This window comes from Spermophilus citellus (assembly GCF_964194105.1).
Source record: "Spermophilus citellus genome assembly, chromosome: 6".
Classification (NCBI taxonomy): Eukaryota; Metazoa; Chordata; class Mammalia; order Rodentia; family Sciuridae; genus Spermophilus; species Spermophilus citellus.
In genome coordinates this window covers 143,302,302-143,327,274 of record NC_138187.1, presented here as the reverse complement: position 1 = coordinate 143,327,274, position 24,973 = coordinate 143,302,302, and the positions used below count along the sequence as shown (strand labels likewise).

Below are 24,973 nucleotides of genomic sequence, written 5' to 3'. Positions count from 1 at the left end.
CACAGCTCTGAACTTTTTTTTCTTTTGTCTGTTTCCCTTTTCTTTCTTTTTTGGAAGCCCTGCTGAAAGAGTTGAGACAGTTTTGTATTCTACCATGCATAACTACAGACTAGCACTCACCAGTGAACTACAGAAGGATGGTAAGATACTAGACATCTCTTCATTTTAGAGGGAACATGGAAACATCATTTGTCTTGTTTTCTCAATTAAATATGTGTGAAACAAAAGAAAAAGCTTTTTTCAAGTTAATACATGGTGGTCTAGGAAAAGAAGAAGCAAGCAAAGAGGCCAAAACCAGGTAAAAATTATTTTCAATGTTATACTTTTAAAATCATGGTTAATGAATATTTGTTAGCATTTGTTTTTAAAATATCTGGTTGAAAATGTATTGATTGTTCTGTCACAATTAAAGAAAAATATTTTCTTACTTGGATTAAACAACTGTTAAACCTAAAGAGTTTTCAATTTAAAAGATGTAGGAATATTAGCCACACAAGAAGAACTAGAATAATCTGTATTGAAATATAATCTCAAATGTGTGTCTGTCATGCAGGTAAAAGAGGAACATATTTAATATATGCTATCCTAATTCCTCCAGAAATATAGTAATTAAATAGGATTTCTGAGAGCATGTATGGGGAGGGAGGACTGTGAGTGGGTATTTACTAATTCCAGATTTGTTGGTAGTCAGAAGAAGATTTTTGCCTGTCATCTAAATTGTCCTGAAGCTACTGCCTTTTTTACAGAGCCAAGGAAAAAAGAAATAGGCTAAGTCTTCTTGTACAGAAACTTGACTCACATGAAGAGACCCATTCCAGTAGATTTGGGGCCTTGTCCAAAGAATTGAGGTGAATAACTTTCATTATTGGGTGGAGGGGATTTTGTTTATTCCATAATTAAAGCTTTAAGAAAGGAAATTAGGGATTTCTATTTTATTGGAAATTACATGGTAGTATAAGGAAAAATAGAGAAATTGTTTCAAGAAATTTGAAATATCTCTAAAATTAAGCCACTTTTATAACTTGAATTAAATAATTAAATTTTATAATTTATATGCCTGGCAGTTTTAAAGGACATATTTTACTTTTTATAAACTGATGACATATCATTAATATGTTTTCACAATGCAATATTATCATAGAAAAGAGCTATTTATCTTTATCAGCAGTTTAAAAAATATTCTTCATATAACAGCAAGCAGTATATACATAGGGATGTTTTATAATTTTATGTGTTTAATTTAAATAAAGTGGAATAGCCTTTTAACTAGTTTAATACAAATTCTTCCAAACTTAAATATGACAATCAAGATGCAAAAACAAAAAATTCTACTGTCTATATTTTCAACATCTCTAAAATATTTTTTTTTGTATTAAAGATGGCTTTTATTTCTTGTTGCTCTGAAAGTTCATTAGTCAAACTTCCTGTCTCTGTTAAGAAAAAGGTTTTGTAGCATATTGTGGTTAAAGCTTCAAGGAAATCGCAGTTAAAAAAAAAGAGAGTTTGAAAGATATTCTTAGTTTAAGTTCATCTATTTATGAATTTATAAATAAAAAAGATAGTTGACCTCATTTCTGTGTGTGTGCGCGTGTGTGCGCATGAACTTTTCAACTTAATTAAAAATAATTTTTCCTTAAAAAAAATGAAACAATTCACACATCCATGAGAAAAATCTGTAATGTCATTTTACCCCACTGCTCAATAGGCAAATTCCAGAAGAGAATTGACGAATGTTTTTGAAGTGTCTAATGTAAATGGAACTTTCATTATATAAAAATCAAAGGGAAACCCTGTGAAAAATATAACTGAAAAGAGCAGTAATACAAGCATATGTTCAAACAGATTCGTAAACAGACTTTGTGCACACTGCATTATAAAACATTTTGTTTCTCTTGAACAGAGTCTCCCCTGAAGAAGCAGTGAAATGGGGTGAATCATTTGACAAACTGCTATCCCATAGAGGTTAGTGATATCTTCACCAAACACTTTATTCCTTAATGGAAAATTAAATAGAGGATGCATGTAATTATACAAAACAAGCTGTCATAAAAATTTGATATAATTGGTAATTTATAGTAATCTAATTTTCAGATCAGCAAAAGTAACTAAATAACAGAATAGTCAGCTAATAGAAAGCATTTTTAAAATTTTCTCATTTTATTAAGAATTGCTTATTGAAATATTAATTATTTCTTTTTATTGTCAGCAATTTCAAAATTTTTAATTTTCTGATTTTTGGAGGAGATCTTCAGTTTCATTTAATATATGATTAACAAATTATCTATGTTATTTTCATTGTTAAATGATCAAAAACTTAAGAGAAGTTCTTTTGACAGATGTTCAGGGAACTAATGAAAATAGCTTTGAACAATTATTTTGTATATTCTTTTCTCTGCATGTCATATTAATCATATATTTTTAAAGCAGAATTTTGTAGAAAAATTGAGAATCAGGTCTGTATTGAAGACAGAGCTCTGTGTATTAGGTGGAGGATGAGGACAAGACTGAGTCCCTGTCTGACTCTCCAACAACACTGTAAAGCCAGGGCTAGAGGGCAGCCTGCCTGATTGATACTCTAGAATCAGTTTACATTAGGTAGCAGGCAAACAAACTTGTCATTTATTCAGTTCATGATTTCTTTCAAATAGCAAAACTGAAAATATGTATTGAGTAGGCAATGGGAAGCCACAGGGTTTATTATTCTCAGTACTAAACTGGTCATCTGAACCTGCAACCCTTCATCATTACCAAATATCTACACTTCCTCAAACCCACAGGATTTGTTTGCACCTCACATTTTCCTGTTCCTTATTTTATTCTGTATCTGAAACACAGTCACTTCCCAGCTCTTTCCCAGTCCATCCCAAGGCGCTGCTAGCCAGCTTCTCTGACTAGTACTTAGAGAAATGCCCTGTGGTTTTCACATTCTGTGTTTGCTGGAAGAAGCTTTCCCAGGGAAGCTGGGAGTAGAGTACTTGTATGTAAGTCAACAAGTTAATGAAACACCTACTTTGTTCTCGTTTTCTGTATTTATCTCCTTAATTGTCCAACTCTTCATTAGCTGCTGGTGATCTGTTCATTTCCCCCTGTATTTACTAACATCAGAATTCTACTTCTGCACACTATTCCTGAAAACTTTCCCTCTTCTGATAAATCAGATACCTGCCTCTGACTTGTAATATTTGCTCAGAGAAAGAAAATATAGGTGGAGAAATCAAGGCTTGAATTTTGGTGAAGATGTAGCCACTGAGAATGGAGAGCAGTGGTAAGAAAGGAAGTTTGTGCTGATAAAAATATAACATGATACTCCTTCCTCCTTATTTCACTTTAAACTAGTATCAATTCCTGTTTTGGGGAAGAGTAACTTAAGCAGGTTTCTTCGATTACTTACTTTTACTCATAATTTATAATTGCTTAGCTATTAAAATTCTTGCCAATTATATGGCAAACCTATTCCATTTTCACTGTCTTTTCTTTTTATCATTTTAAATTGATACATAATAAGTCTACATGTTTATGTAGTACAGTGTGTTATTTTTATACATGTATACAATATTATGATCAAATTAGGGTCATTAGCATAAGCAGAATATTAAACATTAATCATTGCTTTGTGTTGGAAACCTACATATTTCTTTCTTCTATTTATTACTAACATCTCCTTATCTTACTCTTTCCAGTCTCTTGTAACCACTATTCTATTCTCTACATTAATAAAATAAATTTATGTAGCTTTTATAATATGTAGTACTTGCCTTTGTACCTGACTTATTTAACATAATGTCATCTAGTTCCATCCATATTGCTGCACATAAAATGATTCCATTCTATTTCATGGAAGCATAATATTCCACCTTGTCCATGAGTCAGTTTTTTTATCCATTCATCCCTTGACAGAAACCTACACCGATTCCATATCTTGGCTATTAAGAATGGCGCCATCCTCTCTATCTTGCTAACTCTGTTGCTATCAGATCCAATCTATTCCTCATAGCAATCTGTATCAAACTTTCCTTTATAATTCATGCTTCCAAAAACCTGTTTTGTTTTATTTTCATCTTCTTTTCTAGTCAAACACTGAGAGAAAGGGAAAAAAGATAAAAAAGTGAAATTATTTTTCTTTATCTTTTTTTTCTAATTTGACTATTTATTAAAAGGCGCATTTATTTTTGTATCAGTGGATCCCAAATGCAGTATGTAACCTGGAAAATATTAAGTGCTCACATAATAAAACTGAACTTGTTTGTAGGAAAATGCTATTTCAGAGTTCCTTTGAGATTCGAGTTTGTGATCTCTTCTGCAACATGAATGATTATATAATCTTATTTAAGCTCCCTAATCACTCTTTCAGCTTCCTCAACTATAAATAGAGATAATGTTTTTAGTTTCAATAGAAATGGATTTCTGTCAGGATTAAATGAGATGATGAATAGGAAACCAATAAATGTTAGACACTACATAAATGTCAATGATCCCTGCTATTATGAAAAATAATAATTATCAACACATTTCAAAAGCTTGTTCTATTTCCAGTATATTCTCACCTAGATAGTCACAAGTTAGAGGGTTAAAATTTCAATTGAAAGTAGTATATAAACTGGATTTATTATTTTAACTTCTTATATAACAACTCTAGCATGTTCTAATTATCCAAAGTGAAGAAATATTCAGCAAGGTTATTAGTCTTACAAAAAAATCCTCACCTGGAATTCTGTAATTATTCTTTATAAGAAGTCAAAATCAAATGGACAAAATTAAACCTGACTGATATTCTCTTTCTCTTTTCTCTTCTGATAGAAATATTAAAGAATAGTAACTATCACCAACTTAAACCAAAATGAGAAAATGTGAATAAAAACAGCACTGAAAAATTTAGACATTAATACCATCTGTTATGATCAAAGTGCTAAATAATTATATGGAATTCACAAAATATTGTTATTAGTATTATTTTACTGAATTAATATTTCTCATTGGAATGCTAATTGTAATATTAAATTATAAGTCTTAAAATAATCACCTAAATCTTGATAGCAATGGTTAAATTTAGTTCATTTCTACTGACTTCATAGAAAGAAATATATATGCACATTTCTTTAAAAAAGAGAGAGGTTCTATATTCATATACATGTACATACACATTTCAATACTTTGGTCTATTAAATTTTATATTCTATCCCTTCAGTTAATATGGGTACATTTCTCAAAATCTATATGTCGTATCTACAGGAAACAGAACTTGTATTAAACTTAGTCAAACAGGAAACTAAGTTATACCTCAAACAAAATACAATGGAAATTTGAGTATTTAGTTGCACAAAAGCAGTTGAAATTAAAATCTTATAGACTAGTTATCAGCAGCTTTAGGAACAGGAACACAGAATAGATGCCTCTTAGCCTAGGATTTAGGGGATTCATCAACATTCACTAGCTGGACAGAGAGAAAGAGACCATCCAAGCAGAGAGCTAATACAGGCAGGAGGCATTAAACAGTGTAATTTATTTGGGGAATTAAAAACAAAGTAATTCTTTATTGAGAAACATAATTTGAAAAAGGAAGAGTAACTTAGGGTGACAGACAGGACCCATGAGATCAAAACAGAAAAATCACTGATTTTTGTTATATTTCACAGAAATTTAGGTATTATCTATAGAGGTATTTTGATAATTCTACTATTCTCTTCAAATGTCATTCACACAGTTTATCTATTCTTAATTTAAACACACACACACACACACACACACACAGAGAGAGAGAGAGAGAGAGAGAGAGAGAGAGAGAGAGAGAACCCAAGGAAATCTGAATGCAATATGAACTTCAGCTAATGTTAATATATCAAAATTGATTCATTAATTATAACTCATGCACCATCATTAATTGTAACTCAATGTAAGATGTTAATAATGGGGAAATTGTAGGGTATATGGCAATCCTGTATTATCTTTATAATTTTCTATAAGTCTAAATCTATACTAATTTTTTTTTTTTTACTTTAAAAAATGGACTCAAAAGACAGGGTATATAATTCAGAGATAGAGCACTTTCCTGGCATGTGCTGGCCCCTGGGTTCAATTCCAGCACCACAAAAACAAATAAACAAAAATAAATAAATAAAAATAAATAAAAATATGAACTGAAATATGTTATATAATAAATTTTAACATAATGAAGTCCATGAGTAACTTCTCCTCATTCATTTCCTCATAGCTATTAGGATAAGTTCTTTCCACATCCTTATTTATTGGTAAATTTGTATGAAAATGCAAAATGAATCATAAAAATCTATAATTTAAATCTATATGTATAAATATATAGTACTTTCTAAATTTTATTTAAGGAAGAAGTACTAATGTATCAAAAACTATTGTCAGATCAGATTTTATCTGCCATTCTTAATCATTGATTTCAATTTCAGTCTTCATTGGTTTTCTTATTGATTGACTTCATAAAAGTAAAAATTATCACTGTGAACATATGAAAGAAATTAATGAAAGTAAAATACTATATATGTATATTGTACACATACATGTGTGTTTATTTGTAGAAGCATATTTCGAGGGATCCATGTAAAACACCTTTGAAAGCACATAATACTGCTGAATAAAACACAACTTTAAGAGCAATTGGCAAAATGATTTTTAAAATGCTGTAGCATTTTCAATTTATCTTGTAGGCTTTAGAAACCATTAAGTGGAATTAAATCAATGTATTCAAGAATTCAACAGGCAGAAGAAAAGGTCATTCCTAAGTAGAAAAGGAAGAGTGAGAAGGGTATGAAAAATAAGAGATTTTTATGTATTCTGGAAAAGCAAGAAGATCATTTATACTAAAGCAGAGAATAGTGAACAATAACATTGGAAAATCAAGTTGGAGTCAAACTTCAGGAGACTGTGTAAGAAAATGAAATTTGATAGATAGAAAGATAGACTACTATGAACTTCCTACAAAGTTCTAACAAATATAAAAGCTATCCTCAGGTAAGGACCTTTTTGAAAGAAAAATAGATGAACTTGCTTTTTTTTAACATGCATATATTGTAGGGTGAAAAGATGAAGGTACAAGAGAAAAAGAAACAAGATAAGCCCCACTTCTCTGGATTTTAACTCCATGTTAGTAGGAAGATAATGCTTCCTATTGTAAATGACAAACAGAATTGTAGGAGAAGACATACGTGAAGAAAACAGGTTATAGTTTGAATTTTAGTTGATTTGAAGCCCTATAAGAAGTTTTGCAGGGTTTGGTAGGTGCATGCCTAAAATATGGAAGTGCAACTGATGTATAGATATAGATTTCTAGCCACCTCCCATGGTGGTGATTGAGGAGTAGAAAGAGGGTGTTGTTTCCTAAAAGAGGAATCTCTGTCAGTAAGAAATCTTTGCATTAGTATAGAACTCCTTATGCACCTGTTTTTTCCCAGTCATTGTAAATAATGGTGTTCAACGTTTTTATTAATGACTATTTATTTGGACTTTTGGCACTTTGAATTGTGGACCCACTAAGTACATTCCTGAGGACAATTCATAATATGTAAATATAGTAATAGAATATTTAAGTCTTATACTCCCTTGATTTAAAAATAAAAACTGATTATACTGCAAAAAAAATACTTATTATTGCTTTGATTAAGGCCTGTAAGGAAATGCAGGAAATGGGTACTTCTGAAGGAAATGGGTACTTCTCTTCATAGTTTCTACTTTACGTCTTTTCAGGTTACTCTTCCCAATTTTTGGTTCACAATTTTCTTTAAGATAAGGGATTCCAGTGTTCTACAAAGTTAAATTTCTCACTCAAGCTGACCCACAGCAAACAGTTTCTTCATCTACCTAAAGAATAAAAATTAATAAATTCCAGTCTAAATGGCAAATGGGTCATACAAATAAAACATAAGCCACATATTCTATGGTAGTTTGGAGCTATGAAACCAAAGGTTAAAGGAGAAACAACACAACCTCATACTTAGGATATTATACTGCTCTTGGATTTTCAACTTCAGAGTTTCTTGACTTTTTGTTTCAGTTGGTTTCTTGGCATCATAAAAATATTCCAACAGATGCCAGAGTTTCAATTTAGAAGCATGCAATTACAAGCATTTCATATTTGTAGAACACATTGAGCCAGCTTCTTCCAGTGTGAATTCTAATCCCAGGTTCTATCAAGCCCTCTTGGCAGCTGCATTCCCCACTGCTGCATTCTGAAGGACTGTTTAGTAAGTTACTGCCTCTGTGTCAGAAATGGTTCCATTGTGACCTGACTTAACGCAGTAAGAGAAACAGGAAGTAACTAATGTGCTAGAATAATTGTGTACAAGGTTGCATCCTCTGTTTAAAAAGTAATTTGCTTAACATTTTAAATACATGAACTCCTTTCTCATTCATCATTCACTCATTTCTTGAATGAGGATTTATTCCTCTCTATTATATTCATATTATGCCAACAAAATCCATTCATGTTGGTTAATTCATCAAGAGCTTTCATAGCATACACAACACTTTTTCTTGATTTGAGCACTTTGACTTCATTTTGAACTGTATGAAGTCTGTATGAAATGCAAAACTAACCATGGTAACAAAGGGCTTTTGCATAATATTCCAGAGAGGAGCAGCTGGTATAGAGTCAACACTCCAGCTTTGTGAACTAGTGAAGGACTATATTTAAAATAATGTTTATGTTGTTTTCTGGAAGACGTCTATTTGAATTCCACGCAAGGTGATTTTATTCTCCTGCTCCAGATAGAATAAGTCACCCTTGCAAATGCCTTTCCTCAGTCCTTAGTACATACAGATGTGCTCATCTTGCCCCTTTCTTTTCATATTCCTCAACAGTAGAGGCTTTGTTATCTGTGTGGTGCTTTAGAGGTCAAGGCCTTACCATTTTAAGAAAGATAAACTTGGGTTCAATCCTCTCTGCTATCTTTCGCTAGCTGTAATATTTAAAACACTTAAGTTTCTGAACACTTATAAAAACGAGTATAGTAGTGCTTCTTCATATGGTTGATGTGAAAAGTTAATAGAATTGTGCCACAAAAAAGTCATACAAGCAATGTATGAAGAATTCAGCAAACGATGAGTTTCTTGGCATCATAATTTTAATTAATATAATGCCATTCATTATTCACAGTCCTCAGGTTCACATTAGGTGACTCGTAAAAACTTTTATAAAAATATTCATAAATAAAAGCATAAAAGAAGTTATTTTTAATAAGTAAGTCACAATTTCAGTTGTTCGGCATAAGGACAGTTCCTTTTAGATATCATTACAAACCATTTTATTATAATTTTTTAAATCTTTTAATTAAAAAAATAATGGTTGTATTCTTCTGAAATCATGACCATTCTTTATCAACTCACTTTATAAATAATATTTAAACTGTTCTATCTATGCTTATACATGACATATGGATAAATTAATTGAAATTTTAAAAGTTTATCCTATACTGAGATCAGTGCAACTTTGTTCATAAACCAAAGAAGATATTTAGTTTCCCTTTTTCCAAACTAGAGCCGACCTGCAACAGATCTAGTTGCAGTTAGATGTTACACTATAACCCCCTAGTGACATGCTTTTTATTATCAGCAGAGGGCACATTTCCATATGAATACTTTGTGGGGTTTTTTTAATTAGTGTTATCTGAAAATGTTCTCATAATCTCTTGTGGTCTTGTCTCCAAGTGTTTCCTAATATTGAGTCAAGAAATTCTCTATAGGAAACTAGTTTATAGCAACTACCAAGCAAAGCATGCCAGGATACTGACCCTGTAATAAGAACTAAGACATTTCAGAATTCTACTGGAAAATATAAAGAAACAGTTCTGAAATTAGTTATTAGATACAAATTGAGAATATATATATATATATATATATATATATATATATATATATATATATATATATATATATATAAAGAATACAATCCAATAAAACATGGATATCAATTTTTGGGAAAAAGAATACTCATTTTAGAAATTTAAAAGAGGAAGGAAATACAGGGCTGAGCAGCTATTTTGCATCCCGCTAAATATTCATCAAGGGAAAATTTCTCAGAAGAATTTTTTTTTTTTTTTTAAGTTGTAGCCAGAGACTGGAGCTAACTACCCGAAGTTGGTTCAAGTCAGTTGGTGTACAGAGTGTTGCTTTTGCTTTTACAGACCTAACTGTGTCCCACATTTCAAATTCTACTTCAATTTCAGCTGAGAGGTTGAAAAGCATGTTTGGCCTTAGTTTCCTTTGTTTCCTTCCAGGATCATTATAGAAAAGACAAAGATGAAAAAGTAAAACCGGAGGTTAGACAATCAAACAACAACAACAAAACAAACAACAACAACAAAAAAAAAACTGTTGTTTTTTTTTTTAGTTACATAAATAGAAAAGGAAGGAATCATCAAGCTGCTGTTAATCAATAGCTGAATGAGGCTCATTCAGCCTATTCAAGACATCAGCCTAATGCACCAATTTCACCTGAAGTCTTGAGAGGACATTGGAATTTGGTATTCAAAAATTAAAGGAGCATATTCTTGGACAATAGTAATGATAAGAATTTTTTTTTTTTTTTAAGTTCAAGCACTGAGATGCAGGTGGTGAAAGGAATTATGGGAGGAAAATCAAAGGAGTACACACTAAAGAACAACAATCCCTATGGATGCTTAAGTGCAAATAAGCCAAGAAACCACCAGCACATCTGACTCCCTGTTGTTCTCTTTGGCAGCTATTTTGGCCTAAAAATGCTAAAACCAGAGACAGATCATTTACTTTACTGTGAAACATATATTTTTCAGTATTTGGAGAAAATCTGCTATGTATCACAATACTTTGTTGTCCATTGTTATTTCCCTATTTATTGTGAGAAAAGCACACTGCTCAGGGTGAGAAATGTCTTGAAAATAATACACCCACTGAGCTCCAAGAAATAAGCAGAGCACGCTTGCTTCTCAGTGGTCAGGGTTTGCCAACTCTCTCCACAACCCCTTAGCGCCAAGAGCACCATAGAATGGCTGTACTTAAGTAGAAATTATCTTACCTGCATCTAACCACTATAGATGCAGAAAATGCCTTCTCAAATTCTTGCTGAGCCTGATCTGTCCTTTATAATCTCTTCACTAACATCGAACTACTAACATCTAATAATTAGGGTCAATTTACTGAGGAAAAGAAATAGCAAAACCTCCCTTGCCCCAATGAAAACTCCCATGGAAGAGAGAGACTGGTAGCCCTAGGCCACTCTCTTGCAGTAGTGGGCAGTCATCCCATACTCTAATGCTTAGGGATGTGTGAGGTACCATAGCTCTTTCTGACTGCTGTTGTCTTGCACATGAACTCCCAGAACTCTAATTATTCAAAAAGATAATTTATAGGATGTGGGGATATAGCTCAGTGGTAGAGCACTTGCCTAGCATGTGCTAGGTCCTGGGTTCAAACCTCAGCACCATACACACACAAAATAAAATTAAATTAAATTAAAGATCACTTATAACATTAAAAATGAAAAGAAAACCAATTGTTTATGACAAGGAGGACAAATTCTATGTATAAGAGTAATCAAAAGTAATATTTAAAACAAAATTTGACAATTGCCTTCGTTTTCTGTTGCTGCTATAAACAATTAATTACCACAACCTCAGTAATTAAGTCAAAATTTATTATCTTACATTTTCTGTAGCACAGAAGTCCAGTATGGGTATTGTCAGAATGAAATCAGGATGTCAACAGGTTCCCATCCTCTCTGGAGGGCCTAAGGGACAATCTGTTTTGTGCTTGTTTGGGTCACTGGCAGAATCAAGTTCTTTACAGTTTTAGACCGAGATCTCCATTCTCTTGCAACTGTGAATTTAGGGCCAGCCCCACCTTCTAGATTTTACCACATGCTTTAGTTCGTGACCATCTTCTTGTATCTCAAAAGTCAGCAATAGCCAGCTAGCTCCTTCTCATGTGGTATCTCTCTGACCCACTCTTCTGACTTCCTCTTCTTTTAAGAACTCATGATTAGATTGAATCTGCCTGGATAATCTCCTCATTTCAAGGTCCTTAACTACAGTCACATCTGCAAAGTACCTTCAACAGGGTCAGGTAATGTTGTTACAGATGGTGGGTTTTAGGGAAATTTTTCTGTCTTCCTTAAGAAATACTCTCTTCCTAAGTAAGACATACTTCTATAATTTTTTGTTTTGTTTTGCTTTAGAAATGAGATCTAGAGCAACTGAAGCTCAGTCTCCTCCCCTATCTATGTGCATATAAGATATATTGCAGGGACCTGTTGAAATTAAATGAAGTGATACACATAGATAGCACTTAGCTCTCAGAATCTTTATCCCTGTTAAAGATGCAAAACCACTAAGTTATTGCTATCTTGCTACCAACAGAGATTCCTTCTTCTTACTTAATCTGTATGGAACTTTTTATGTGAGAAATAATCACAGATCATGAGGAACGGTTCTTGAGACCAGCAAGTGTAAGAAACAGAAGTGACAATGAGTAGTGCAGGCACAGAAAGCTAGAACTTCATTTTACAATTTTTTCAGCCATAATTCCAGAATGTTTGTTTTCTCTTTTATAAATTGTTGGATTTATTTTTAAAATATTTTTCAGAAACTTTGCATCTATCATCAGGAGAAATATTGCTATGTAATTTCCTTTTTCTTTTCTCTTAATTTTTTTAATTTTGTCTTGGGTGAAATGGGTATAATGGGTATAACCTTTAGGTCTAAGAGTTATGCTGCCCTCATAAGATGAAATGGAAGTATCAATCTTTCTGTTTTCCATATGATATGTAAAATTAGAATTTTTTTTTCAGTAGTCTTATAAAATTCACTTAACCGGGATCCAAAGTTTTTTTCAGGGGAGGATATTTGATTATAAAATCAATTTAATAATTTAGTTAAAACTATCAGATTTTCCAAGTTTTCAGTGTCATTTTGGGTAGGTTTTATCATTTTTTAGATATTTCCCTCTGTCACATAAATTACATGTATTAGCATAAAGTTATTCATGATATTCACTTGCTATCTCTGCAATACTTGTAAGATCCATGATTTCTTCCTAGTATAATATTGACTTTCCAAGGTTCTTATTGTTTCCAAAGAAACACTTTGGGCATCGTTCATTTTCTTTTTATGCTATAGACATTTGTTCTTGTTTTAATATTGTTTTTTTTTTCTTTCTGCTCAATGTGAGATCCATTTGCTGTTTTTCAAGCTTCTTAAAGTAGAAATTTGGATCTTGATTTTGATACCCAGTTTCTTTTACTTGTACATGATTTCACTCTAATTACTGATTAAGTTGCATCTGACAAACTTTTATGTTGTACTTCCACCCTAATTCAATTGTAAATATTTTCTAATTTCCCTCAGGACTTCTTAATCTGTGCATTATTTATAAGTATGTTGTTTGATTACCAAGTATTGAGGGGCTCTTCTTGCTGTATTACTAGTGTCGATTTTTAATTCAAACCTCCTAGTAGGGAAAAGTCTTGAAGACATCAAACTTTTGAAATTCAATTTATTTAAACTCATTTTACATTCTAGAATGTAGAGTATCTTGGATAATCTTCTGTGCACTTGAAAAGATGTGTTTGTTAGAGTGTTTTATAATTGTCAACTGTCAATTAATACATTTAAGTTTTTTATATTGTAATTCGTATTCTGTAGATGTGTTCTACCAATGAATTAGGGTGCAAAACTAAAACCTACACCTATAATTGTATTTTTTCTATTTCTTTAATAACTATCAGTTTTCTTTATATATTTTGAAACTCTGAATTGAGTTCATATTAAGCATTTTTATATGCTAGTAATGACTGACCATTTTATAATTATGAAATGGGAATAGTATTTATTTAACAGTTACCTTCTAAGACCATATAAGTTTTTTTATTCAGATTTTGTATTCTTATGCTTAATCTCTGAATTGTGTATTTTTTAATCACTTTTGTTCATCTTCCTGATTTATATTTAATGTTTCTTGTAGCCAATATACAGTCTGGTTTTAGTTTTCAACTTAGTCTTTTAATCTCTGACTCGTAATTGACATGAGTCCATTTAAGTGTAAAGTCATCATTGATGTAGATGGGGGTTGCATCTAACATCTTACTATTTATTTTGGCCTAGTTTTATAGCTATTTATCATCAAGGGGAAAGTCTTGTTTTTGTTACTCTGTAATGGTCTTCCTGTATAGTTTAATAGTAATATTTTTTTCTATTTAAGATAACACTCTATAGATTAAACATCTAAGCATTTATCAGCCTTTAAAATTGCTGTTCTGTAGAACAGTGTCCGAAATACAGTATGCAATAAATTTGGTTTTCAATACATGAATGAATGGTTCAGTGGAGAGATCAAGATGAAAACTTATTTATAAGCTAGTTGACCTAAGTGAAGAAAACATTATAGCAGTAAAGAAATGCTTGAATAACCCACAGTGATATCCAGGGGGAAGCTGTGTACCTCCAGAAAACTTTGCCAGCCTGTCTGAAGCCACATGGACTGACATCAAACTTTGAAGGCTCCCAAAATTTGTGGTGTCATGTTGATTGTATGACTAAAAGGACCCGACTCTTAGTAGAAAGTTTATACTGGCAAAACTCATGAGCTGGGTTACAACTTAGTAATATAGATTCAGAAATAAAGCTCTCACTAATAGCCATTTCTCTATATATACCCAAAGAAGAAGCCAAATCATAAGAAAAATCTTGCTTGTTAAGCATAAAATTAGAATATTAATTAAATGTTTAGCAACATCAGATAAAGGGTTGACTTCCTTAATAAACTGGTATATTGTTTCATTACATATATGTTTCCGAACTTACAATAGAACAAGATTCTTTAGTTTCACATTTCTTTTTGCTTTCTTACAATAACTGGATCTCATCGTCAAGTTTTTCTTATAAATATTATATTTCTAACATTTTTATTTAAAATGAAAACATATCCTAAAACTGTTTTTTTAACTAGCTTTATTTTAAATGATATGTTATCAATCCAATTATATTTTACATCTTTTATCAAACAATTATTGAGTGATTTATTCCTGTGGGGACTAGAGATTTTGTGGAAAATAAAACTGTGGTCTTCATCTCATGAATTTCACAATGTAGCAGAAGAAAAAACAGGCAATACAGTATGATATCTTAAGTGTTATCTAGCATACTAGGAAGTCACAATTAAAGGACGCTCAACTTATTCTTGAGGGATTGGAGAAATTTTTCCAAACAAGATAAACTCTGATTTAAACCTGAAAGGACAGTGTGGATTAGAGAGTGGTGAAGTTGGAGTCGGAAGTGATGAAGAGTTCATAGCAGGGGCTAAACTCAAAGAGATGCAGGAACATGGCACCCACATCAAACTGAGTCTTTCTCTGTGACTGGAGCTTTGAGTGTTGGGGGAAAAGTAGAAAAAGATGAAGGGCACTACTAAAAAACTTTGACCAGTGATGAATCATCATGGAATTCGTATGATGGAAAGAGAAGTTTGACTAGACTCTGAATAACAAGCTGGGAGGGTTGGGAGAGTTATCAATCAGGAGGTTCTTATAGTAATTGACATGAGAGATAATTCTGGTCTGCATGAAGTAGTTACAGATATCATACAAATAAAAAGACTGATGGAGGACATGAGAGGGAAATTGACAAAATTTGATTATGAATGGGTTTGAGATGAGAAAAAAAAAATGTTAGCCTTGATGATGATGAATGAGTGCCAGGGTTCTATCTGGTTTAAATTCTTGAGTGGATGGTGTCATTGAATGGGAAAGATATGGAGAAAAAGTTCTGAGGGAAGATGATGAATTCAGCTATCACATGACTATTTTTGTGTGAAATTTAGTGGAGATGCTTACCATATATTAGTACAGATAAGCTTGCAGTACAGGAAAGAGATTGGAAGTGAGTTCTGAGAACTGTCAGTATGTTGATTATATTTGAGTGTTAAAGTGATTTAACAGAAAAATGAATTTAAGGAAATGACGAAGAAGGATAAACTGAGAAGGATTCAGACAAATAACAGACAGAGGTGTAAGACAAAACTCAGGAGTGTAGGAGCCATGGAAGAGAATTTCAGATTAATCTCTACCACAGATGCTGTTTCAGAGAGAAGAAATAACATATGGACTGGAAAAAAATGTTTAATGAATATAATGTTGAGGAAATTTGGCAAAAAATAATTTAAGTAGAGTGTTGAATAAGAACCACATATCAATGTGTTGGGAAGATTAAGATTAAATGAGGCCGAGAAGATTAAGACACCAAGCATAGAAAACTAATAGAAGACTTTATATTTATAAGGAGAAAAGATGTTTCAGTAGCTAGAGGAATTTTGAGATGAAGAGATGTTTCTTTTGAATATTTCTTGTAATGAGAGATCTTTTAAAGATATCAAAATTTAACTCAGAAAAAACTATTTTTCAAAATTGTTTGTAATACCTCATTTAGCCTGCAGGTGTCGACAATATGTTTAAAGTATAGTAGTGATTAAAGGAAAAAAAATGCCCAAAGACAGGAGGATGGCAAAGAGAAGGGGACGATAGAAGAGTAGAGAAAAGGAGATGCCTGCATTCAATGGGATATGTAGCAAAATTAAACCTATACAGATAATTGCACAGAAAAGTGAACAGTGTGAACTTGGACATATGGAACCCTAGAATCATGCAAAGAGGAGTATTTCAAGAAGAAGTGGTCAAAGTAGAGGAGTAGAGTGTGGAGATGAGGAGCAGGGATGGAGGGAGGAAAAGGAAAGTACTGGGGAATGAAATCGACCAAATTGTGCTACATGCATTTATGAACACATCACAATGAATCCCAGGGTTGTGTATAATTATGATGCACCAACAGAAAATTAATTTTTTAAAAAGGGAGTCAGTACAACAACAAGTTAGAAGTCCAAGTAGAATTCATGACGTTTTCCTGTGCAAAAACTTACCTGTGGTAGTAGGAACAGAAATAGGCCACAATTAGAGAATCACATTACTGAGAATAAGTCTGAATATTGCTAAAAATGACTTAAACCCAACTCAAATATGATTTCCTCTGGGGAAGTTTAATTGGAAGTCCACAAAAACACATATTTTCCCTCCTTTAATGTTTCTACAATGCTTCCACCATATAATCAACAAACTTCACTTTCTTGGAACTTATCCAAGAGAAATGATGACTTATGTTTACACTTAAAAACCTGTACATAAATTTATGTAGCAGTTTTATATATAAAAACAACAGCAGCAGGAGCAACAACAAACTCCAAATAACACAGATGTCCTTTATAACTGCTTGAAAATTTTTTGAGAGAATCTGTCTTTATTGAATTGGTTTCCCCATACATTCTATTGGAAAGTTCAAGACTTTGTTGAAGTAAAAGTGATTATTAATATAAATAGTCTATACATATTTTCCTGGGGTAAAAAAGGAGCTGGGGGGGGGGGGAGAGACAGTAATATGACTTAAAAAGAGCAACATGAAATAACCTTGATTTTATCAATTAATGTCATTATCCTAATTGTGATTATATTTTTGCAAGTTCTTAATGGTGGAAGCTGGATAAAAGGTACATGAGTTCTCTATTATTTCCTATAAGTACATGTAAATCTATTACTTTCTTAAAATGAAAAAAAAAGACTTTTAAAAACACCTAGAGGTAATAAAAAAAATAGAATTTCGAAAATAGTTAAATGAACACTAGTTTGAAGTCAGACACTCTTATGGCTGAGTCTGCCACATTTTTATTTTAAATCTATGTAACATGATTTTATCTGACTGAGCTTTCAATAATTGATCATCAAGAATGTTATCACCATCCTCACCACCACCACTGAAATCCTTATCAAGTCCTTACTATGTACCAGTCTGTATACTAAGGCCTTGGCATATTTTACCACAATTAACCCTCTCAACAGCCCTATCAGGAAGATGTCATTGTTGTTGTCTTAATTGTAAATATTGAGAAACTAGAGTACAAGAAAAAGTAATTCACTCAGGGCCATATGGTGAATGTCTAAATATGAACTTGAGCCCAAGCAGTCTTCCACAAGACTTAAAACCTCCCCCTAACATTTATGGGACTCAGGTAAAAAGAAAAAAAAAAAAAAAAACCAAAGCCTCATACTAGGTCTAAATGCTTAAGAGTTAGAGATCAAGCCAAAAACTGCTTAAATATTCATTTTATCCTTTTACTTAGACAAAGATACTTTGTAAATCATTTGAAGGGTTATATTTGAATTTAAAGTCTTGAGCCCTTTCACAGTTGCAAAGATTAAGCATGGTGAACTATGTTTCCATCCAGGGTAATTTAGTTCCCCGCTGTAAAGAGGCCTCCCTGCACTTTTGAGTAGATGCTTCCACCAGCTATTTTGACTCAACAATGAGTCAGTGTGTTTTTGTGGATGGTCTTGGGAATAGGGGGGTCATGCAAATCCTGGAAACCTAGCAAACTGTACAGAGAATTCTAAGGTCCCGAGAACCAGAAACACAGTCTAGAGCCCTGCAAGATGGGCTCCAAGTGAAAGGCTTCTTGTCTCACACTCTGGGAGAGGCACAAATAAAAACAGACATAAATTAAGTGCACAGTAGAGGTTCCCCTAACTCTTAGGTCTAAGGACTTAGATCTAAGTATGATACTAGCCTTATTTCAACAGGAATGAAGCTTTCACTTTTGCAGTTAAATTATAGAATATCCCTCATAAATTGCACCAGATGTGTGCTGCTCTGTGGCATTACAGGGAAGGTGCAGTATTTCTATTAGTGTTTGTACTTCTGTTTTAATGTCAAGTAGCACATATTCCCCACATTGACATTTTGTAGTCATAATATATATATTTATATGTATTTTTGGTAGATGGACTGGATGCTTTTACCAGATTTCTTAAGACTGAATTCAGTGAAGAAAATATCGAATTTTGGATAGCCTGTGAAGATTTCAAGAAAAACAAGGAACCTCAACAAATTACACTTAAAGCAAAAGCAATATATGAGAAATTTATACAGAGTGATGCTCCCCAAGAGGTATAGTATAGTAAAGATGACTGGAAAACTTTACAACTGCTTGAAAATTTTTTGAGAAAAATGTATGGTTTCCCCATACATTTTATTGGAAAGTTCAAAATTTTTGTTGAAGCAAAAGTGGTTATTAATATAGTCTATAAAGATTCCTGTATGTAAATAGAACACATTGTAAGATATTATCATGGAAGAGAGGGTAAAGTTAAGTCCCTCCTCAGTTATTTTCATGTAGACTAAGAATGAATACAATTAACTGCAACTTGGTGATTTCTTCACGCATTCATGTTAATCACTTTAACACAAGCAGCACCTCATAGAAACTAAAGATTTCTAACAGTGACAAAACAAGAAAATCCAAGAAGTGTTTATAACATGTACCATTTTAATGTTATCTATTTATATAAAGTTTTGTTTGCCCCAAAGAATTACAACTCTGTTTTAAAATAAGCTAAAAGAAAATATCCCAATAGATGATGTAAAACACATTTGGCAATGGATCAAATGGGAAACAAAACAAAACAAAACATGGTTTTCTTTGACTGCAAACTCAATAGGTAACTGTGATTCAATAGCTAAAATGGCTATGAGATTAGCCAATATTATCATATTAATTAGAGTTTATATTTATAAATTTCTCTACAATTTCTATTGTATTCGATAAATGGTGATTCTTTATTTAGATGGTGGAATTGGTGGTCTGTCGCTGTTAAAAGTTTTGTTTGTACATTAATACTGTCTTAATTAATCAGCTTTCTAGAAGTTGCTGTGACAAACAGCTAAGAGAAATCAACTGAAAGGAAAAAAAAGTCTATTTTGAATTATCACTTCAGAGGTTTCTGCCTGTGGTTGCTTGACCCTGTTTCTTCTGTGGCAAGGCAGAATACCATGGTGGAGATGCATGGCAGGGGACACTGTTCAACTATGGCAGCCAGGAAGCAAAAAGAGAAAGAAAAGGGGCCAGGGTTCCTATATCTATTTCAAGGGCACACCCACTAATCTAACTTTCTCCAACTAGGCCTCATATTTTAGAGGTTCCAGCACTTCCCAATGACACTATACGCTGTCAACCAAGCCTTTATTATATGGGCTTTGGGGAACCATATAAGATCCAAATCATAACATTACCCATGGAGTAGCATTTTCTATGTGGATGTTACACCATTAGAAATGATGGTTATTTTCCTTGTTTTAGTATTTTTCAATCTTTTTTTGTGTTTCAGTATATTATTTTGTCTTCCCTGAGGCCAAATTTATACATATCTCAAAGCAGAGAGGAGGGTAGCTAATGGTATCTTGTTACACAGGAGGAAAAAACACTGATTTCCTACTTGAAAACTCACCACCACCAGACCAGGTATATCAATGGTACTATAATAAAAGGTCTTAAAGGATTTTTGTCTTTAAGAAACGTCTATACTTCAGCATACATTTGTTTGTAGGAAATGTCATAACGTAACGAAATAAGCAATGGGATCAACAGAAGTCTCATTAAAATTCTAGATATTCCCTAACATCCCTGTTTTCCATCACTCAATGTTGTCTATGTAGTTTAGTTCCCCACTTTAAAAAGTCAGCGAGTTCAACCAACACTGTGTATGCTACATCCATTGCAATATTGCATTTTTCTAAATTAGAAAGTAAGAAGGGTGAGGAGCATAGACAGAAGAGCCAAATGGAATTCCAGGCCAGAATAAATCACCCCATGCCCCCTGAGGAAAACCACGCATGCATCCAATCTTGCTAGGCCTGCTCTAACTTTGCATCAATCTAGGTGTTTGCTTAAGTAAAGTGACTGTAATTGCACTTTTTTTCCTGCTTGTCCAGGTTAACCTTGATTTTCACACCAAAGAAGTCATTACTAAGAGCATCACCCAACCTACCCTCCACAGTTTTGATGCTGCACAAAGCAGAGTATATCAGCTCATGGAACAAGACAGCTACACGCGTTTTCTGAAATCTGACATCTATTTAGAATTGATAGAAGGAAGACCTCGGAGACCAACAAATCTTAGGAGACGATCACGCTCATTTACCTATAATGAATTCCAGGATGTGAAATCAGATGTTGCCATTTGGCTATAAGGAAAATTGATTGATCTCATTTTGATGGTAAACTTGTATCTCAGCTTCTAAGATATAATATGTTTGCATTAAGAAATTATTCTATATTTTAAAATGTACCACATGAAAGAATTTAAAAAATATAAATCAAAGCTTTTATATTTAAAAATGTATGATGTATCTTTCAATATATTCTGTAAAACTTTCCATTTTATATCACCCCATTCATAACCAGAAAATTTTTCTTTTTAGTTAAAAGGGAACAAAGACATAGGAGCAATGTTTTACAAGACTGTGAAGTTAAGTAAAGGCTAAGGTTTAGCAAAATTATTAAGAGTTTCACCAAATATCTAGTTTAGATTTTTTTTTCAAGATGCTTACAACATAGTACTTACATATCCATATATTTGGAGAGCATTTTTCCATAATAATGAATATTTTCTTTCTCTTAGTAATAGAGTGAAATAATCTAGTTCTTGTATTGTGAGAGGACAGGAAGCTCAAGAAAAACCATAGATTACTTCTAGGATTAAGCCCACAATAGGGCCTTCTGCGAAGACATGTTGATATGCAGAGAACTTCCAGGTTAAATATAAGCTAGGTTGATAAGTGAGAATGAGATCCAGAGTTGGGTTCATTCCTAAGTGGGCCTAGACTCTCCCAGTTAGACGGTGCATTTTTTTTTTTCTGGTCACAGAAAGATATTCAGATTATGGAGAAAAAAATGGATAAAGAAATTAAAAATTAATCATATGATGCATATGTCCAGATTGGGACTGAGTAGACTATATCCTTGCCTGTTAAATGAACTTACTATTGAAACAGGAGGCAATCAATGGTTTGAATGATGAGCAGAGGACAATTTTCTCAGGAGTAAATAGGTTTCAGGTTCAGACTTTTGAAGTTGGGTTGAAATAAGAAATTAGAAGAGGCAAAGAAGCAATGAGCTTAAGACTCAGGCATCTGTCACCCTCTCTCATCTTCAAAGCATGTTCTCCCTTTGATAACATTCTTATTATAATTTTCATTTAATACTATATAATTCAAATAATATTATCTAATAAGTATACATATATTACAGAAATATTTAATTTTAAATGTGTATTACATGGTCCATAAATGTCTGTATTTAAAGATAAACATTTGGCTTTGGCAAATGTTATCATTTTAATTGAAGTGTAAAATATAAAAACTTTTGGCTATCCAAAATAATAAACATTTTAAATTTCTTCATACAGTTTATTTTTTATTTAGCCAGTAAAAGTTCTAGCTAATTGTTGATTATCTTTCCTGTTATCAAATAAGAAATAACCACATCTTTTTATTTTAGGATGATATTAATATGGAAAATATTGAGATATTGTGTCACTAATGTTCACTCTAATAATAACTCAATTCTTTATATTGTTGTCAATATAAAAACAAAAATCATACATTGCAAGCATCATCTAGGAAAATAATTTTAAATTTTCTTTGGCTGATTTGTATTTTCATTTTTTTGTGGCAGTCTCTTTTCATGAAATTTGATTGTTTCATGTACTGAATTAAGATTTCATACAAGCTTTCTGATTTTATCATGAAAATCATGGACTGATTTTAATAGCTTTGTCCTGGAATCATGAACATTTGTTATTAGCTTTTCCATTTGTAATCTATTTCAAAACTGTCCGATTTCTTGATTGAATTATGAAATATTCAATGAGGTGCTTCCAAAATGTACCAGGATTTCTTGATACAGTTAATGCCTGACTTCAAAGAGCTTTGATCTCTGAAGGGAATAACATGAACAAATACAGAAAAAAAAAGAGTCAATAATGGAACTAGTAAAAAAAAGCCAAGTAAAAACATAGACAGCACTGAGCTCTGGCTGAAAGAACAGTGAAGATGTATGAACTGAGACTCTAGAAGCTCAAGGCTAAACTTCTTAACTGGATGTCTGATCCTCAGAAATTCATATAACTGCACAGACCCTTGCCCTCTACAATCTTTTATAGAAGGACTCAAATTTTCTTATTTCTTGTGCTCTGTATGGTCCCCACATTTACTGATTTTAAGTATTGTAATGAATATTCTCCAAAGAACCTTCCGATTGGTGCACAAGCAGAAAAGAGAGTCAAAAACTATGACTGATGAAGGAAAACTGCAGAATAAAAATTGGAATGGGTGCTACTCTAAGAAAAAGGGACACTTTTATAGAAAACTTACAAATACATAAAAGGAAAAATAACTTGATTTTTTTCTTTTTCTTTTTTTCTTTTTGCAGTCAAATCAATTTAACACAATGTCTTTAAAGACATTAGAAGACAGAGGTGGATTGAATTAGATCATTCTACTACCTTGCTTGTGGATTTCAAGTTTTGCCTACCAGATTACCAAGTGTTGTACATAATAGAAGCTCAATAAGTGACTTTTACATTAAATACTACAAAACTACAAAATGAAGCATTATGAGGATGGTAGTACATTGCAAGGCCAGAGTAAAGGCTTTAACATGAGGCAAAAGACATACAAAGAGACTCACTAAATTTAATTCTAGCTCCGCTTACTTATCAAATATATGTTGGGAAAGTTACTTAAATATTCTACACTTCACAATTCATTTTTAATATTAGAATAAAACTTTTACAATGTTCTTATGATGATTAAATTTTGAAATATTTGTAAAGTGCCAAATATAGATTAATTGACTTCAGTGTGTGGATGAGATTATGGAAATCATTTCCTGTATTTAAGTATCACATTTTAATTATAATTTTTGCCTTGGTTACACATCAAACAAATGTTCTTTGAGAATAATAAGATTTCCTTGAACAAAGTATGAGGATAACTATTACTTTCATAAAAACTTTTATAATTTTGCAGTGCATAGAAAAGTAAATCATGATATTTTAACTAAATGAAAAACTACAAAAACATTTTAAAAGTTTAAATATTTTTCTAAATTCACAAAGAAAAATCTTAACAATTTAATTTTTACAAAGCAGTCCTTCCTTAGGAGAAAAAAGAACAAATCATATTGAAGATATATATCTCCAAAATGCTCACACTTAGCTATGCTGCTAACTAAGTTTAAACACATCAATTTTATTTTCATTGTGCTATATTTACTGGTCTTATATTTAGTGTCCTGACTTTGTAATTATTATCTATCTTAGGAAAAAATATATAACCACACAAATTTATTCCACAATATTGTTCAACTATGTTAACTGAACCATAAAAATAAAAGGTAATATGTTAAAATAAATTTTCTGCAACATATTTAATGAATGGACAAATATTTAATGAACAATTTTATTTGGTACTGATCATCACTGGATGCTCAGAAGTAAATCTAACAGGAGTGATAGAGAAAAAGGAAAAGAGAAAGAAACTTTTCTTTTTCCAGAAAGACTAGAGTTTTTGATAGTTTGAACTCACAGCCATATGAAAGCCATGCTTTGAACCAATCATCCTTCATCTTTACCTCAGAGAGCAAATCCACCTATGACTGATCACGTGGACCATCACTCACCTTTCTTTGCTAGGAATTAGGTAGCTAATTTTACTTGTTTGAGAAAGACATACACAAGAGACTCACTAAGTTGCAAAATCTTTGGGCACTTTCCATAATAAAACAAAACAGAATTCAAAGCATATGCACATGTATCAATCAATGCATTTTACCTAAATTTTGTTTTTTCTTTGGTTTGATTTGGTTTGGTTCATTTCATTTTATTGGTTGTGCCTTTTAAAACTCATAATATTTTAGAAAAAAAAATCTTTAAAAGTTTATAAAAAATGCTGAAAAAAGTAGCAGCATTAGTAGTAAAATATTGCATCTGAAAAATATAAAATTCTTTACAAGCTCTGATTTTAAAGGATAAAATCATTTCACAGTAAATACACATGCTTATATGGTGTTTTACTTACTAATTAAATTTTCTGCAGCAGAAATG

The 24,973-nt window shown here is 32.1% G+C and overlaps 1 protein-coding gene across 2 annotated transcripts; it reads left to right on the top strand.

Annotated features, from left to right (window-relative positions):
• RGS18 (regulator of G protein signaling 18) lies at positions 1–24,263 on the top strand. Of its 2 annotated transcripts, XM_081297864.1 has the most exons (6): positions 1–298; positions 747–848; positions 1,901–1,962; positions 18,811–18,977; positions 20,799–21,083; positions 23,299–24,263. In XM_081297864.1, exons 1-5 carry the CDS (start codon positions 177–179, stop codon positions 21,054–21,056), a joined length of 711 nt encoding a protein of 236 aa, XP_081153990.1. In that variant the 5' UTR covers positions 1–176; the 3' UTR covers positions 21,057–21,083; positions 23,299–24,263. The 2 variants fall into 2 exon arrangements, with proteins under 2 accessions (XP_081153990.1, XP_081153991.1); XM_081297865.1 differs by lacking the exon at positions 747–848.
• Positions 24,264–24,973: the final 710 nt, after the last annotated feature.